The 16,986-nt window shown below is 44.3% G+C and overlaps 1 protein-coding gene across 1 annotated transcript; it reads right to left on the bottom strand.

Moving 5' to 3' along the window:
• Positions 1–2,429: 2,429 nt before the first annotated feature.
• On the bottom strand, positions 2,430–4,761 carry LOC123053034 (transcription factor BHLH6). Its single transcript, XM_044476409.1, has 4 exons — positions 4,586–4,761; positions 4,276–4,498; positions 3,750–4,181; positions 2,430–2,845 (listed from the first exon to the last, which is right to left on the bottom strand). The coding sequence occupies exons 1-4, from the start codon at positions 4,663–4,665 to the stop codon at positions 2,744–2,746; spliced, it is 837 nt and encodes a 278-aa protein (XP_044332344.1). The 5' UTR covers positions 4,666–4,761; the 3' UTR covers positions 2,430–2,743.
• Positions 4,762–16,986: the final 12,225 nt, after the last annotated feature.

A 16,986-nucleotide genomic window follows, 5' to 3' on the forward strand; every position in this document is an offset into this window, starting at 1 on the left:
GGAGGACAACGCCTTGGGATTTCCTTCACTATAGGTGATGGGGACGGGACCCAATGCTGGTTAGACCCATGGATGGGTACCGAGACCCTCAAGGTGGGCTTCCCTACCCTTTTCTCTATATGCTCGGAACCATCTTCTATTTTCCGAGGTGTCACGTTCGGGACAGTGGGATATCTGGTTCTGCCGGATGTTTTGGCAGGGCAGAGCATGCCGAATGGATGAGACTGATGGTAGCCCTGCCGCCAGTGTTGCCGGACTATCCGGACATTGTATCATGGCGGCTCTCACCTTTAGGTGAGTTTTCCGTCAAATCCGCATACAAGGCTCTAGGCCGCCTCCCCGTTATCCCTTGGCTATCTAACTTGTGGAAGGCTCCCATGCCCTTGAAGATAAAGATCTTCGTCTGGCAGCTTCTTAGAAATCGCCTCCCTTCGGGGACCGAGGTGCTCAAGCGACAGGGCCCAGGTGATGGACTTTGCCCTTTATGCAGGGTCCCTGAGACTATGGCACATATTATATTCTCGTGCACGGCGGCTCGAGTGTTTTGGCAGTTCGTCCGTGAGGCACTAGGGCCCGACTGGGAGGCCCTGGATCTCGTGGACTTTGTCCAGGCCAGGGCTACCATGTCAGGACGACACCGCCGCACATTCTGACGGATCTTTGCGGCCATGTCATGGACTCTTTGGACGACAAGAAATAAAATGGTTATTGAGAAGGTGTTCTAGGGAAGTAAGCGGCAAATAAATGGCATCCGGAAGTCCCACCTAGTTAATATTTGCTAGCTCGATAGTTCATTTTCCTCAAAAAACAAAAACTCTTTTGAACTATCATACCATGAGTGGACTTTAAACGGGATTAAACGGGACCCAGCTTACACCCCTAAGGTGTTCCCGAGGCAGGCATCTGACTCTCTTTTCAAATTACTTGCTTTTCTGCAGTAATGACACCCACTTACTAGGCAGCACGACCGTGCGCGTCTAGACACCATGTTGGATGCGCTCGTGGACTCGGCCCGTCGGATTTCATCATCCTAGCTTCGCCCGTCGACCGCCACTAGGTGGCATTGTTTTCGTTTTCTCTTCAGTTTCTCCTTGGGAATTATTGTGCTGTTGCCCCAGCCGTTGCCTTTATGGCGTATCTGGATGTTGGGTGTATGGATCTTTGCTTTATCTATAAAGCGGGGCGAAAGCATATTTCCAAAACTAGTTTGGCCACTATGTTTGGCGGAACCTAGATAAATAGTACAGTTAGAGCTTGCTATTAGCGCCAGAAATCCTTGTTAGTAGTAGTGTTCCGGTGAGAAGTACAATTAGCAGTGTCGAAGTTAGATTTACATGCGTTTGCGTTTGGCGGAAGGTTGCGGCGTTTGGCGGAATGTTGTTTGTTTAAGTTAATAGAGGCGGACATATGCGGTATATGGTTGGATGGCCGGTTTTCGTATCAATGTCTATAGATAGGTTCCTCGGTCCATGGATATGCAGTTTACGGGTCAGCATTGAAGATGCCCTAACAAGACCAAAGCATTTGAGTATGTCTCAAACTTAACTTTTCTTTTAGACCAGTTTGAACAAATGACCAGAAAGAAGGCAGAATATGTGCGAACCAGATCCTGTTGTTGGTTATGTAAAAGTTATTGTTTTCGACCAGGACTAGAGTCAAACTTTTGAATTTTTGACTACCAACGTCTTTACATATATTTCTACTGTAATAACTGAAATCGTATGTGTGATTCTTTTTTCCTCAAAAATTGTTTTCACATTATACATGGCTTTTAAGGTTTCACAAATAAACTAATTTAAAAAATAGTGTTCAACACCATACTTTGAAGATCATGTTAGTTCCTAAAATGACAACTTAATAGGACTAGAGGGAGTAGGTGTCAAAATCAGTTCCAGCAACATTTGGGAATCCTAGCTAGCTCAATGACATCATGCAATTGGTGTACTAAAAAAACGCAACCGAGCAACTATTTTGTTCGATGAAGGTAGTACCATCGAAGAGATTGGTCTGCATAATGACGAAATAGCATGGGAATCACTTCAGCAATAGCCACAAAGGATGAGTTTATAGAAACACAATGTTTTTTTCTAATCTAAGCACTCCCAAAAAAATCTTCACAAATGTGCCCAAACCTGGGGTCGGTTGCCACTACTGAAATGCAGTATGCTCCACGTCAACAACAAAATTCAAAAAACATCAATATTTGCCACAAGTCATTGAGACGCTGGAAATCAAGATAATTAAGGGATGTCTTCATAACGCTGTAGAAACACATGTTTCCATTATAGAATCTATCACATTTGGCATATGATATTTCCTGCTACCATGCGATCCACCGAACGCCAAGAACTATTTTATTTTATTTTATTTTATTTTTTGCGTAGAGAACCGCAAGAAAATTGCCACTACATTTCTTACAAACGCTCCTATAAAGTAATCACCTTGTTATTTATCACTATAAATATGTCATAGTCCAGAAGCATATCATGCCATGCTCATGAAGACCTTTACACGTTGAGGTCCAGAGCACGCCTAGCCTATTTATCTATCCCTTGAGTTATTGCCTCGTACTAAAAAAAGCAGTCACCTCCGTCCACACATATAAACGGGTGTTGCAAAAAAGGGGGCAAAATTCTGGCATACATTACATAAGGTATATACGTATATAATATTGGCCTTGCAAAAGAGAGACTAGGTGAGGTGAAAATAGGTGACCAGCGACTAGTGACCGTAGCAGTGATCCCTAATAGCTCATCGAACTAAGCGGCGGGCTCCCCGTAGAGTCAAGCTGCGAGAGAGCAGCCTCCACCGTCTCCTTCATCTCGAAGCGGTCCATCTCATCTACCTGAAAAAAGGAAATTGATCGAGTCAGTCACGGCTGCTAATATTGTCTCATGCACAGCAAATATTATCCAAAATCTCATCCGGATTGAAAACTAGTACCGATAATACAGCACGGAGTTAGCTTAAAGCATGTGGCGCTCGTGCTCAATATACTAGTACAACAAAAGAATCACCCGCAATAAAATATCAAGCGTGACGTGTGGAAGAGAAGCATTTCCGCCCTATTTCACTTGTAGTAGTACAAAAAGAGAAAAAAAAAATCTGAGGATAGATGTAGACAGGAGGGAGCATCTTCTTGCACTGAGCACGTGCAAATCGATCTCCAGGGCTCCCCCGAGGCCCCGACCACGTGATGTTGATGCTTCCGCGTTTCTCTCGAGATCAATTGGCATCCAAAGCACGTGGCGATTGATATGTCCCCATCGTGCTCAAGCTGAGCGATGGCATCCACGCCGCGCGTGCTTATTGATTGCCATGTGATTGATTGGTTATGTTGCGCGACGCCGATCCAGCGGCAAATCGAGCGTGGCCCAAATATGGATCGAGGAGATGCCGGGATGGGAAAGCGATATTTTCTTTTTCTGGAGCCTTTTGAGTTTCTTGCGACTTGCGAGTGATGTGGCGTTGATCGCCGCAAATGGAACAGAGGAACAACTTTTTTGATGTATATACAAACTGTCGACTTGGAAGCGGAAACTAAAAGTGTCTACCGATTTTGGAGTAAAAGTCAAATCCAGTCAACCAACTAGTAAAAAGAAGGGGTGTGTGACGTCAGCACGGCCCACGTCATCTTATCATCAATTCAACCAAGTGAACTAACGGAAGCAGAAACAGAGCCATCGGATCGGATAGAATCGTGGGAAAGAACTGTTACTCATGAATTGTGGATGGCGGCGGCGACGTACCTCGACGAAGAGGGTGTGCATGAGGCAGCCGGAGACGGAGGTGATGTTGGCGGTGATGACCCTGAGGCGGAGCTCCTCGAGCGCGCGGCACACCTTGGTCATGGCGTCGCGCTGCTTGCTGCACGTCACGCTCACCACCAGCACCTTCTCGCTCACCTCCGACACGCGCAGCTCCAGGACCTCCACGGGCGGCGAGGCCACCGTCGCCGCCGCGGCGAGCAGCGCGTCGTTCATGGACGAGACCGAGAGCGCGCGCTTCACCTTCTTCCTCTGCGCCGAGGAGACCTGGTCCACGGAGAGGCCGCCGTCGCAGTCATCCTCCGCGCCGGTGGCGGACTCGAGCGCGGACACCTCCGCCTCCATCTGCCGCTCCTCTGCCTGCAGCTGCTGGATGTACTCGATCGCGTCCTTGATGATCGAGGCCTTGTCCATCTGCAACGACGAGGGACTGGCCGTTAAAACCGTCTCTCCGGCGATGGAGATGCTGCTGTGTTCCGGCAATGCCGGCTGAGATTCTTGCGCTCACCTTGGTGATGTTGGGCACGACGCTCCGGAGCGTATAGAGCTTCTCATTGAGCTTGCGGCGGCGGTCGCGTTCCATCAGTATGTTCTTGTTCGCCCCAGTGCCGCCCATCCCCATCCCCGCCCCTGGCATGGCCGCCCCCATCGGCGTCGAGGACGAGTGGGAACCGTCCGGCGAGCTGGAGTCGTAGTACGAGATGGCGTCTTCGGTCGCCCCGACGAAGATGCTGCAACCAAGTACCATGAATTCAATCACCCTCGCCTCCAAAATCCCTCAACAATGGCGATGGATGGCCGGAAGGCGGCGTACGTACCTGTCAACGAGCTCCTCTGACTCGAGGTAGCGCTGCGTCTCCCAGTAGTATGCGAAGTTCTCGCCCATGTCCGGGTCCATGTCTTCTTTCTTTCTTCTACCCTCTGATTCGTCGCTGGCTTCTGCTCTTCTCTGTTCTGTTGCTCTGTCCCTCTTTCTCCAGGTGCTCTCACTTGTCTCTTCGAGCCCTTATATATAAGCGCGGGCTCACATGTGCGGCTGGCAGGCGGGCCCCGCGCACCGGACAAGGACGCGCTGGCCTGTGGTCTCCGTCTCCGCGTAACGACCAGGCGAAAAACGTGGAGAAATTCGAGGCGGACACGCACGCCACTCTCTTTCACGCGCAGAGCACTCTCTCGCGGACACAACGTGCGGGATTATTAATTAGTTTTGGCTAATCCAGCACATGGAGCATTGATGATAACTCGATTTACTAGTACTCCCTCACTCTCAGTTTACAGAGCGTGCGCGTATTCCTAGGTCGTCAGTTTGACCAACCTAATACAAGTCATATATTAAAAAAAATATACCAATATAAACTTCAGATGTTCTATTTTCAAAAGTTATATTTTTTGTGTTATATAGTTTATATTAGGGTGATCAAATTGGCAACCTAGGTATACGTATAGGACTTGTAAACTGAGACGGAGGAAGTAGTAGTAGTCTACTACCACACGTGCCTTGTTAGCTCAAACCAAACCCAACGATATCCGTTTTTTCCTTTTTCCTTTTGGTTGACAAAAAATCAGGCTTTTCGCAAGGACATTACCTAAAACTAAAGATGATCCTAATTCCTACGCATACTAAAAACACATATTCTATAACATGAATGTTTGGGTTTACTACTGGTGCTACCATGTGTTATAATTTAAGGTATTCTTTGGTTCGTAAGGTAGAAATATCATAAAAATAGAAAATTATGGGAAGTGGGGTCGCATGCATCTCAATTCTTGTATGAAAATAAATGTCATTCGATGCATATAATAGGAATTTTTCCAGGCTAATGTCTTTTTTTTGAAAAATATATGAAGGATTAGTTCCTATCCTACATAGAAATAGGAATCATTTCTGCAAACCAAAGGTCTTCGAAGAAATTTTTTCTTTCAAAATCCTATCATATAGAATTCCTACAAACCAAAGAGGCCTAAACATGTGCGTACAATCATTAGTATGTCTGGAGAGAGGTGAATAGAATACATGAATGACTCTTTTCTTACTGTTAAGCAGTGGTGGAGCTACAAAGAATTTGTTGGGCGGGCCATGCTAAAGGAGAACACATAAATTTTCAAAATCTAAACCATAATTCTTCAATAGGTTTTAGTGATAAGTTTTCTGATAGAAAAAAAAAACTGAACCATACAAGTTACATACTTCATTCTGAACCATACTTCTTCAATAGACTTTACTCATAACTTAAAAAAAAACTAATCTGAACCATACAAGTTACATACTTCAATAGTCAGTACTTGCAGTTGCAGTTGCTCGTCACTGGCTTCCCACTGCTAGCTGTTTGTGCCCTGTAGCATGACCATGGGAATGGGGGATGGCTCGCCTGGGGGCTTGTCGCTACTACTCGTTGCGACCAGCTGCCCCATCGGTGCTCAGTGGCCACTGGTCGCTGGACCTTTGCTGCTAAATCGGGAGCGTATATGGGCAACTCATGCGGTTTTGGGCTTGTGGCCTTTGCTGATGGTCTGCCGTAGACTAGGCTTATGCACAAAAAAATTGCCCTTGGGCTGGACAGGCTATGGCCATGTTTTGCCCTCGTGTAGTTCTGCCAGTGCTTTAAGGTTTTGGTAACTTTAACCTTTTCTACGGTATCTCACGAACATCCTACACAAGCAAGTCTACAAGAGTATAACAATGAAAGACACCAATTTGCATATATAAAAAGTAAAGGTTAGGAGCACACAAACACAGGGGGGCTCGACAAAGATTTTTCCTATGGTTGGGATAGTTGGGTTTATCATACTCCACATTGATGACGGATTCAAACCACGAAGGTTCTAGGGTCACTTAATTAAGGTTCCGGTTGCAAGATCCACGAAGGAGCATCCAACCTATGTCATCGTGGCATACAACCACAAAGTGCTATCCTCACTAGTGGTAGATTGGAAGTGCATCTCCATTCCATTCTAATTAGTTTTGATGATTTGTGACAACTCTACAGAGAGGATTAATGTTTTATTCATGTTATTTCAGATATAGTTATTGCGTACCTGTCTTTGCTACAAATGGAAGATCATCTGTCACCCCCACAAACAACTTTCTAGTTGTTGTCCTCATCAAGTTCTTAGTTTGTAAATTCTAGGTGTTTAGAAGTCCAGGATAACCGTATTATGAAGCGGGTCACATGAAAATACTTTGGTTTTAATTCCAAGAACAGATCCTAAGTAAAAAAAAATCCAAAAATTCACTCCCTAATGAATCTTTGTATGAGTTTCTCCAAGCTACGGTACTTCCGAAGAATTTCTTCTAGTACCACTGATCTCGTGAGAGTTATTCATTCTCACATAACAAACCATGATTGATGATGCCATGCCCCTAAGGCATAGCCACAGAGGATAGAAGAGGCCCAGCAACTGCGAAGCCCGCTGGCAATATAGGGCGCATCGCCACCTTGGGGCAAGACAAAGCCTCTACTACGTATCTAGCTAGGTCTTATGTATTAAGCATGCTAGCAACCAACTTGGGATTGCAAACCTAGCCAAGGCCGACTAGATAAGGCATTGTACCCCTCCTCCCCCGCCAGGCATCTCTACAACATGTCTTAGGATGTAGTCATCTGAAGCAAACACCACTATACGACCTTATGATCAAGAACTTGAAGACCAAACTCTTGCAAGTGCATAGGACTATGTAGCACAATTCACGGGAAGTGTCGAACCCTTAGAAAGCTGAAGGAAGGCTCTATTAACCCTGCAACTACATTGTCACATACATAGCTATGTCCACACACCGTAGTTTGAAAATAATATATCCTAATGGTTGCTAGGAAAACAGTGAACGATGAAACTAAACTAAGTACTACGAGACATAAAATAAATACTAGGCTAAAAAAATTAAATTAAATGAAGGAGAATTGATGCGATGTTTTATAAGAGCAAAGGTGCCATCTAAGCATGGGTTACTAGTACTTCAACGGCGTTGAATGACGTTAATCTATCGACTACCAGTATAGCTAGATCACTGCCATGTATTTATAGAATCGATTAACTTATTTATGGTGAGTGGTTCGTCGCATAACATTGCCTCTCAAGCAGTGTCTTGTGCGGACAACTCAATTTTCATGCATCACTGTTGTCATATGCATGGTCATTTCAACAATTATGGTCGTTAAACCAGACCAAAGGCATTAATTTCTATGGATAATGGTTACTACTAGGTAAGCTATACTTCCCTCAAGATACTAATGCATGTAACTTCAAAGGTCTATCAGATCGCACAAAATACCTAACGACTCCATGCATGCACGGCCTAGGGAGTTACATGTCTCCAACTACACCGGTGCATTCAGCATCTACAACCACTAAATTAACACAAGGTAAATAATAACATCAAGAAAGCACACATAAATAAACGACATCTATCAAATAACACGTGTACTATATTACAACACCTATAGCCAACAAATTACTCAGATAACATCAATGATAACATGGTTCAAGAGTGATTACAATCTATCAGGGAGAACGTGATAGGAAGGAAGAAGGAGTGGTGGTGATGAAGTTGGTGGCGTGGCAGCGGCAGCAAAGGCTCCTTCAGTGGCTTCCTTCCGACCTTCGAGGTTGCAAAGGATGGAGTTAGAACTTGGCAAATCCCCTTAATGCTTCTTAACATGATGTAGATGATGGCTTGAACTTGCGAGAGATGAGATGCATGATGATGGATGATGATGGCCGATGGCTAGAGTTGAAGGGGTGTGAATAGTTCCTCCACAGGTCTCCTCCATGGATGTATCTTCTCTCCTTTGATCCATGGGATGTAGATGAGCCTAAACCTCTCCCGATACCTTCCTTGATGTCCAAGAATCTCATAGGAACAAACAGGGGCGAAATCCACTAGTAGAGAAACCCCAATAGGTTGAGATAATTAGTGGCATCGGCCATAAACAGTACATTGCTGGTAATTTAGCAAAATACCAACAGCGTGCAGCACACAGAGGGCGCTACAACTAAGACTTTATTAGTGGTGTCCCTTCTAGGTGAACCGCCACTAGTTTGTGAGACCCCGTTGTCTGAGCATCCAAGGGTAACTAGCGGCATATGGGTGAGTCGTATGCCACTAGTACTGCTTTCAGTAGTGGCGTGGGCGGGGGCCAGCAGGCCTACTGGCCACCAGTAACATATAGTTTGGGCCCACCTATGGGGTCGACATACTAGTGGCTTTGGGCATTTCTCCCATGCCACTAGTGGCGTGTGTTGTTTTTTAGCTAGCGCTGCTAGAGGTCCTCGGCCTGACATGCCCATGTTTGCTTTTGTTACCCCATTATTAGTGGTGTTGGATATAGTGCCACCGCCACTCCTGTTTTGACTATTGGTGGCGCAGAATTTTCTTCGGACATCACTAATATATATAATCAACCCGGGCTCATCCGTCGCGCACGGGGCCTCGCGTGATACGGCGCACTAAGGCGAGACTCAAAAAACCAAAGAAGGTGACCCTGGTCACGCTCGTGGCCCATGCGTCATGGAACTCAGGGGAAAGCGGCCGGGTGTGGATGGGCAGCGCAAATCGGATGGCCGGGAGCACGCTAGGGATCCGTTGGCATGGGGCGCACAGAAACGGATGACATGGAGTACACTCTTATGTGCTACAACCCCTAGGAGGCGGGTACTTGATACGTCTCCAACGTATCTATAATTTTTAATTATTTCATGCTATTATATATCAATCTTGGATGCTTTATATGCATTTATATGCTATTTTATAACATTTTTGGGAACTAACTGAAGGAAATATGCCCTAGAGGCAATAATAAAGTTGGTATTTATATTTCCTTATATCATGATAAATGTTTATTATTCATGCTAGAATTGTATTAACCGGAAACTTGTTACATGTGTGAATACATAGACAAAACGAAGTGTCCCTAGTATGCCTCTACTTGACTAGCTCGTTAATCAAATATGGTTAAGTTTCCTAACCATAGACATGTGTTGTCATTTGATGAATGGGATCACATCATCAGGAGAATGATGTGATGGCCAAGACCCATTCATTAGCTTAGCACAATGATCGTTAAGTTTTATTGCTATTGCTTTCTTCATGACTTATACATATTCCTCTGACTATGAGATTATGCAACTCCCGAATACCGGAGGAACACCTTGTGTGCTATCAAACGTCACAACGTAACTGGGTGATTATAAACATGCTCTACAGGTGTCTCCGAAGGTGTTTGTTGGGTTGGCATAGATCAAGATTAGGATTTGTCACTCCGAGTATCGGAGAGGTATCTCTGGGCCCTCTCGGTAATGCACAACACTATAAGCCTTGCAATCAATGTGACTAATGAGTTAGTAACGGGATGATGCATTATGGAACGAGTAAAGAGACTTGTCGGTAACGAGATTGAACTAGGTATGAGGATACCGACAATCGAATCTCGGGCAAGTAACATACCGATAACAAAGGGAATAACATATGTTGTTATTGCGGTTTGAACGATAAAGATCTTCGTAGAATATGTAGGAACCAATATGAGCATCCAGGTTCCGCTGTTGGTTATTGATCGGAGATGTGTCTCGATCATGTCTACATAGTTCTCGAACCCATAGGGTCCGCACGCTTAACGTTCGATGACGATTTGTATTATGAGTTATGTGTTTTGGTGACCGAAGTTTGTTCGGAGTCCCGGATGAGATCACGGACATGACGAGGAGTCTTGAAATAGCGGAGAGGTAAAGTTTGATGTATTTGACGATAGTATTCGGACACCGGAATGGTTTCGGATATTTATCGGAGTACCGAGGGGTTACCAGAACCCCCCGGGGAAGTAATGGGCCTTCATGGGCCATAGGGGAGAAAGAGAGGGGAGCCCGCAGGGTGCCCCCCCCGAAGGGAGTCCGAATTGGACAAGGGGGAGGGGGCGCGCCCCCTTTCCTCTTTCCCTCTCCCTCTCCCTCTCCTTCCCTTTTCCCCTCCGATAGAAAGGAAAGGGGGGCCGACTAGGATTGGGGTTCCTAGTCGGTTTCCTCCCTATGGTGCGCCCCTGGTGGCCGGCCTCCTCCTCTCCCTCCTTTATATACGTGGGCAGGGCACCCCTTGGAGACACACCAATTGTTCCAAGCCGTGTGCGGCGTCTCTCTCCACAGTTTGCTCCTCCGGTCATAGCGTCGTAGTGCTTAGGCGAAGCCCTACGTGGATCACATCACCATCACTGTCACCACGCCGTCGTGCTGACGAAACTCTCCCTTGACCCTCTCCTGGATCAAGAGTTCGAGGGAGGTCATCGAGCTGAACATGTGCCGAACTCGGAGGTGTCGTACGTTCGGTACTAGATCGGTTGGATCATGAAGACTATCGACTACATCAATCGCGTTAACCTAACGCTTCCGCTTTCGGTCTACGAGGGTACGTGGATACACTCTCCCACTCTCGTTGCTATGCATCTCCTAGATATATCCTGCGTGATCATAGGAATTTTTTTGAAATTGCATGCTACGTTCCCCAACAGTGGTATCAGAGCCAGGTCTATGCGTAGATGATATGCACGAGTAGAACACAAAGAGTCGTGGGCGGTAATAGTCATACTTCTTACCACCAACGTCTTATTTTGATTCGGCGGTATTGTTTGATAAAGCGGCCCGGACCAACCTTACATGACCACGTTCATGAGACCGGCTCCACCGACAGACATGCAACTTGTTTTGCATATAAAGGTGGCTGGCGGGTGTCTATTTCTCCAACTTTAGTTGAATCGAATTTGACTACGGCCGGTCCTTGTTGAAGGTTAAAACAACACACTTGACAAAAAATCGTTGTGGTTTTGATGCGTAGGTAAGAACGGTTCTTGCTAGAAGCCCGTAGCAGCCACGTAAAACTTGCAACAACAAAGTAGAGGACGTCTAACTTGTTTTTGCAGGGCATGTTGTGATGTGATATGGTCAAGACATGATGTGATATAATTTATTGTATTAGATGATCATGTTTTGTAAAAGTTATCGGCAACTGGCAGGAGCCTTATGGTTGTCGCTTTATTGTATGAAATGCAATCGCCATGTAATTGCTTTACTTTATCACTATGCGGTAGCGATAGTTGTAGAACCAATAGTTGGCGAGACGACAACGACGCTACGATGGAGATCAAGGTGTCAAGTCGGTGACGATGGAGATCATGATGGTGCTTTGGAGATGGAGATCAAAGGCACAAGATGATGATGGCCATATCATGTCACATATTTTGATTGCATGTGATGTTTATCTTTTTATGCATCTTATTTTGCTTAGTACGGTGGTAGCATTCTAAAATGATCCCTCACTAAATTTCAAGGTATAAGTGGTCTCCCTGAGTACGCACCGTTGCGACAGTTCGTCGTGCCGAGACACCACGTGATGATCAGGTGTGATAAGCTCTACGTTCACATACAATGGGTGCAAGACAGTTTTGCACATGCAGAATACTCGGGTTAAACTTGACGAGCCTAGCATATGCAGATATGGCCTCGGAATACTGAGACCGAAAGGTCGAACGTGAATCATATAGTAGATATGATCAACATAGAGATGTTCACCATTGAAAACTACTCCATCTCACGTGATGATCGGACATGGTTTAGTTGATATGGATCACGTGATCATTTAGATGACTAGAGGGATGTCTATCTAAGTGGGAGTTCTTAGGTAATATGATTAAATTGAACTTTAATTTATCATGAACTTAGTACTGATAGTTTTTGCATATATATGTTGTTGTAGATCAATGGCCCGTGCTACCGTTCCCTTGAATTTTAATGCATTCCTACATTGACTGGTAGAGCCTACATGGACTGGGTCTGTAACTTGAGGATTATCCTCATTGCTGCATAGAAGAATTATGTCCTTGAAGCACCACTAGGTGCAAGGCCTGCTGCAGGAGCAACTCCGGACGTTATGAACGTGTGGCAAGCTAAAGCTGATGACTACTCGATAGTTCGGTGTGCCATGCTTTACGGCTTAGAATCGGGACTTCAAAGACGTTTTGAATGTCATGGAGCATATGAGATGTTCCAGGAGTTGAAGTTAATATTTCAAGCAAATGCCCGAGTTGAGAGATATGAAGTCTCCAATAAGTTCTATAGCTGCAAGATGGAGGAGAACAGTTGTGTCAGTGAACATATACTCAAAATGTCTGGGTACCATAACCACTTGACTCAGTTGAGAGTTAATCTTCCAGATGATAATGTTATTGACAAAGTTCTTCAATCACTACCACAAGTTATAAAGGCTTCGTGATGAACTATAATATGCAAGGGATGGAAAAGACAATTCCCGAGCTCTTCGCAATGCTTAAGGCTGCGGAGGTAGAAATCAAGAAGGAGCATCAAGTGTTGATGGTTAACAAGACCACTAGTTTCAAGAAAAAGGGCAAAGGAAAGAAGGGGAACTTCAAGAAGAATAGCAAGCAAGTTTCTGCACCCGGGAAGAAGCCCAAGTCTGGACCTAAGCCTGAAATTGAGTGCTTCTACTGCAAAGGGACTAGTCACTGGAAGCAGAACTGCCCCAAGTATTTGGCGGATAAAAAGGATGGCAAAGTGAAAGGTATATTTGATATGCATGTTATTCATGTGTACCTTACTAATACTCGTAGTAGCGCCTGGGTATTTGATACTGGTTCTGTTGCTCATATTTGACTCGAAACTGGGGCTATGGATTAAACGAAGATTGGCTAAGGACGAGCTGACGATGCACGTCGGAAATGGTTCCAAGGTCGATGTGATCGTCGTCGGCACGCTGCCTCTACATCTACCTTCAGGATTAGTTTTAGACCTGAATAATTGTTATTTGGTGCCAGCGTTGAGCATGAACATTATATCTGGATCTTGTTTGATGCGAGACGGTTATTCATTTAAATCAGAGAATAATGGTTGTTCTATTTATATGAGTAATATCTTTTATGGTCATGCGCCCTTGATGAGTGGTCTATTTTTGTTGAATCTCGATCGTAGTGATACACATATTCATAATATTGAAGCCAAAAGATGCAAAGTTAATAATGATAGTGCAACTTATTTGTGGCACTGCCGTTTAGGTCATAGTGGTGTAAAGCGCATGAAGAAACTCCATGTTGATGGGCTTTTGGAATCACTTGATGCTTGCGAACCATGCCTCATGGGCAAGATGACTAAGACTCCGTTCTCCGGAACAATGGAGCGAGCCACTAACTTATTGGAAATAATACATACTGATGTATGCGGTCCGATGAGTGTTGAGGCTCGCGGCGGGTATCGTTATTTTCTGACCTTCACAGATGATTTGAGCAGATATGGGTATATCTACTCAATGAAACAGAAGTCTGAAACATTTGAAAAGTTCAAAGAATTTCAGAGTAAAGTGGAAAATCATCGTAACAAGAAAATAAAGTTTCTACGATCTGATCGTGGAGGTGAATATTTGAGTTACGAGTTTGGTCTTCATTTGAAACAATGTGGAATAGTTTTGCAACTCACGCCACCTAGAACACCACAGCGTAATGGTGTGTCCGAACATCGTAACCGTACTTTATTAGATATGGTGCGATCTATGATCTCTCGTACCAATTTATCACTATCGTTTTGGGGTTATGCTTTAGAGACGACTGCATTCACGTTAAATAGGGCACCATCTAAATCCGTTGAGACAACACCATATGAACTGTGATTTGGCAAGAAACCTAAGCTGTCTTTTCTTAAAGTTTGGGGCTGCGATGCTTATGTGAATAAGCTTCAACCTGATAAGCTCGAACCCAAATCGGAGAAGTGCGTCTTCATAGGATACCCAAAAGAAACTGTTGGGTACACCTTCTATCACAAATCCGAAGGCAAGATCTTTGTTGCTAAGAATGTATCCTTTCTAGAGAAGGAGTTTCTCTCGAAAGAAGTGAGTGGGAGGAAAGTAGAACTTGATGAGGTAGTTGTACCTTCTCTCGAATTGGAAAGTAGTTCATCACAGAAATCAGTTCCGGTGATGCCTACACCAATTAGTGAGGAAGCTAATGATGATGATCATGAAACTTCAGATCAAGTTACTACCAAACCTCGTAGGTCAACCAGAGTACATTCCGCGCCAGAGTGGTACGGTAATCCTATTCTGTAAGTCATGTTACTAGACCATGATGAACCTACGAACTATGAGGAAGCGATGATGAGCCCAGATTCCGCGAGATGGCTTGAGGCCATGAAATCTGAGATGGGATCCATGTATGAGAACAAAGTATGGACTTTGGTTGACTTGCCCGATGATCGGCAAGCCATAGAGAATAAATTGATCTTCAAGAAGAAGACTGACGCTGATGGTAATGTTACTGTCTACAAAGCTCGACATGTTGCGAAAGGTTTTCGACAAGTTCAAGGAGTTGACTACGATGAGACCTTCTCACCCGTAGCGATGCTTAATTCTGTCCGAACCATGTTAGCAATTGCCGCATTTTATGATTATGAAATTTGGCAAATGGATGTCAAAACTGCATTCCTTAATGGATTTCTTAAAGAAGAGTTGTATATGATGCAACTAGAAGGTTTCGTCGATCCTAAAGGTGCTAACAAAGTGTGCAAGCTCCAGCGATTCAATTATGGACTGGTGCAAGCATCTCGGAGTTGGAATATACGCTTTGATAGTGTGATTAAAGCATATGGTTCTATACAGACTTTTGGAGAAGCCTGTATTTACAAGAAAGTGAGTGGGAGCTCTGTAGCATTTCTAATATTATATGTTGATTACATATTGTTGATTGGAAATAATACATAATTTCTGGATAGCATAAAAGGATACTTGAATAAGAATTTTTCAATGAAAGACCTCGGTGAAGCTGCTTATATATTAGGCATCAAGATCTATAGAGATAGATCAAGACGCTTAATTGGACTTTCACAAAGCACATACCTTGATAAAGTTTTGAAGAAGTTCAAAATGGACCAGTCAAAGAAAGGGTTCTTGCTTGTGTTACAAGGTGTGAAGTTGAGTCAGACTCAATGCTCGACCACTGCAGAAGATAGAGAGAAAATGAAAGTCATTCCCTATGCCTCAGCCATAGGTTCTATCATGTATGCAATGTTGTGTACCAGGCCTGATGTGTGCCTTGCTATAAGTTTAGCAGGGAGGTACCAAAGTAATCCAGGAGTGGATCATTGGACAACGGTCAAGAACATCCTGAAATACCTGAAAAGGACTAAGGATATGTTTCTCGTTTATGGAGGTGACAAAGAGCTTGTCGTGAATGGTTACGTCGATGCAAGCTTTAACACTGATCCGGATGACTCTAAGTCGCAAACCGGATATCTATTTATATTGAATGGTGGAGCTGTAGGTTGGTGCAGTTCCAAGCAGTGTCGTGGCAGGATCTACGTGTGAAGCGGAGTACATAGCTGCTTCGGAAGCAGCAAATGAAGGAGTCTAGATGAAGGAGTTCATATCCGATCTAGGTGTAATACCTAGTGCATCGGGTCCAATGAAAATCTTTTGTGACGATACTAGAGCAATTGCCTTAGCGAAGGAATCCAGATTTCACAAAACAACCAAACACATCAAGAGACGCTTCAACTCCATCCGTGATCAAGTCAAGGAGGAAGACATAGAGATTTGCAAAATAGATACGGATCTGAATGTTGCAGACCCATTGACTAAGCCTCTTCCACGAGCAAAACATGATCAGCACCAAGACTCCATGGATGTTAGAATCATTACTATGTAATCTAGATTATTGACTCTAGTGCAAGTGGGAGACTGAAGGAAATATGCCCTAGAGGCAATAATAAAGTTGTTATTTATATTTCCTTATATCATGATAAATGTTTATTATTCATGCTAGAATTGTATTAACCGGAAACTTGATACATGTGTGAATACATAGACAAAACAAAGTGTCCCTAGTATGCCTCTACTTGACTAGCTCGTTAATCAAAGATGGTTAAGTTTCCTAACCATAGACATGTGTTGTCATTTGATGAACGGGATCACATCATTAGGAGAATGATGTGATGGGCAAGACCCATCCATTAGCTTAGCATAATGATCGTTAAGTTTTATTGCTATTGCTTTCTTCATGACTTATACATTTTCCTCTGACTATGAGATTATGCAACTCCCGAATACCGGAGGAACACCTTGTGTGCTATCAAACGTCACAACGTAACTGGGTGATTATAAAGATCCTCTACAGGTGTCTCCGAAGGTGTTTGTTGGGTTGGCATAGATCAAGATTAGGATTTGTCACTCCGAGTATCG

This window comes from Triticum aestivum, chromosome 2D, assembly GCF_018294505.1.
Source record: "Triticum aestivum cultivar Chinese Spring chromosome 2D, IWGSC CS RefSeq v2.1, whole genome shotgun sequence".
In the NCBI taxonomy this organism is placed as follows: Eukaryota; Viridiplantae; Streptophyta; class Magnoliopsida; order Poales; family Poaceae; genus Triticum; species Triticum aestivum.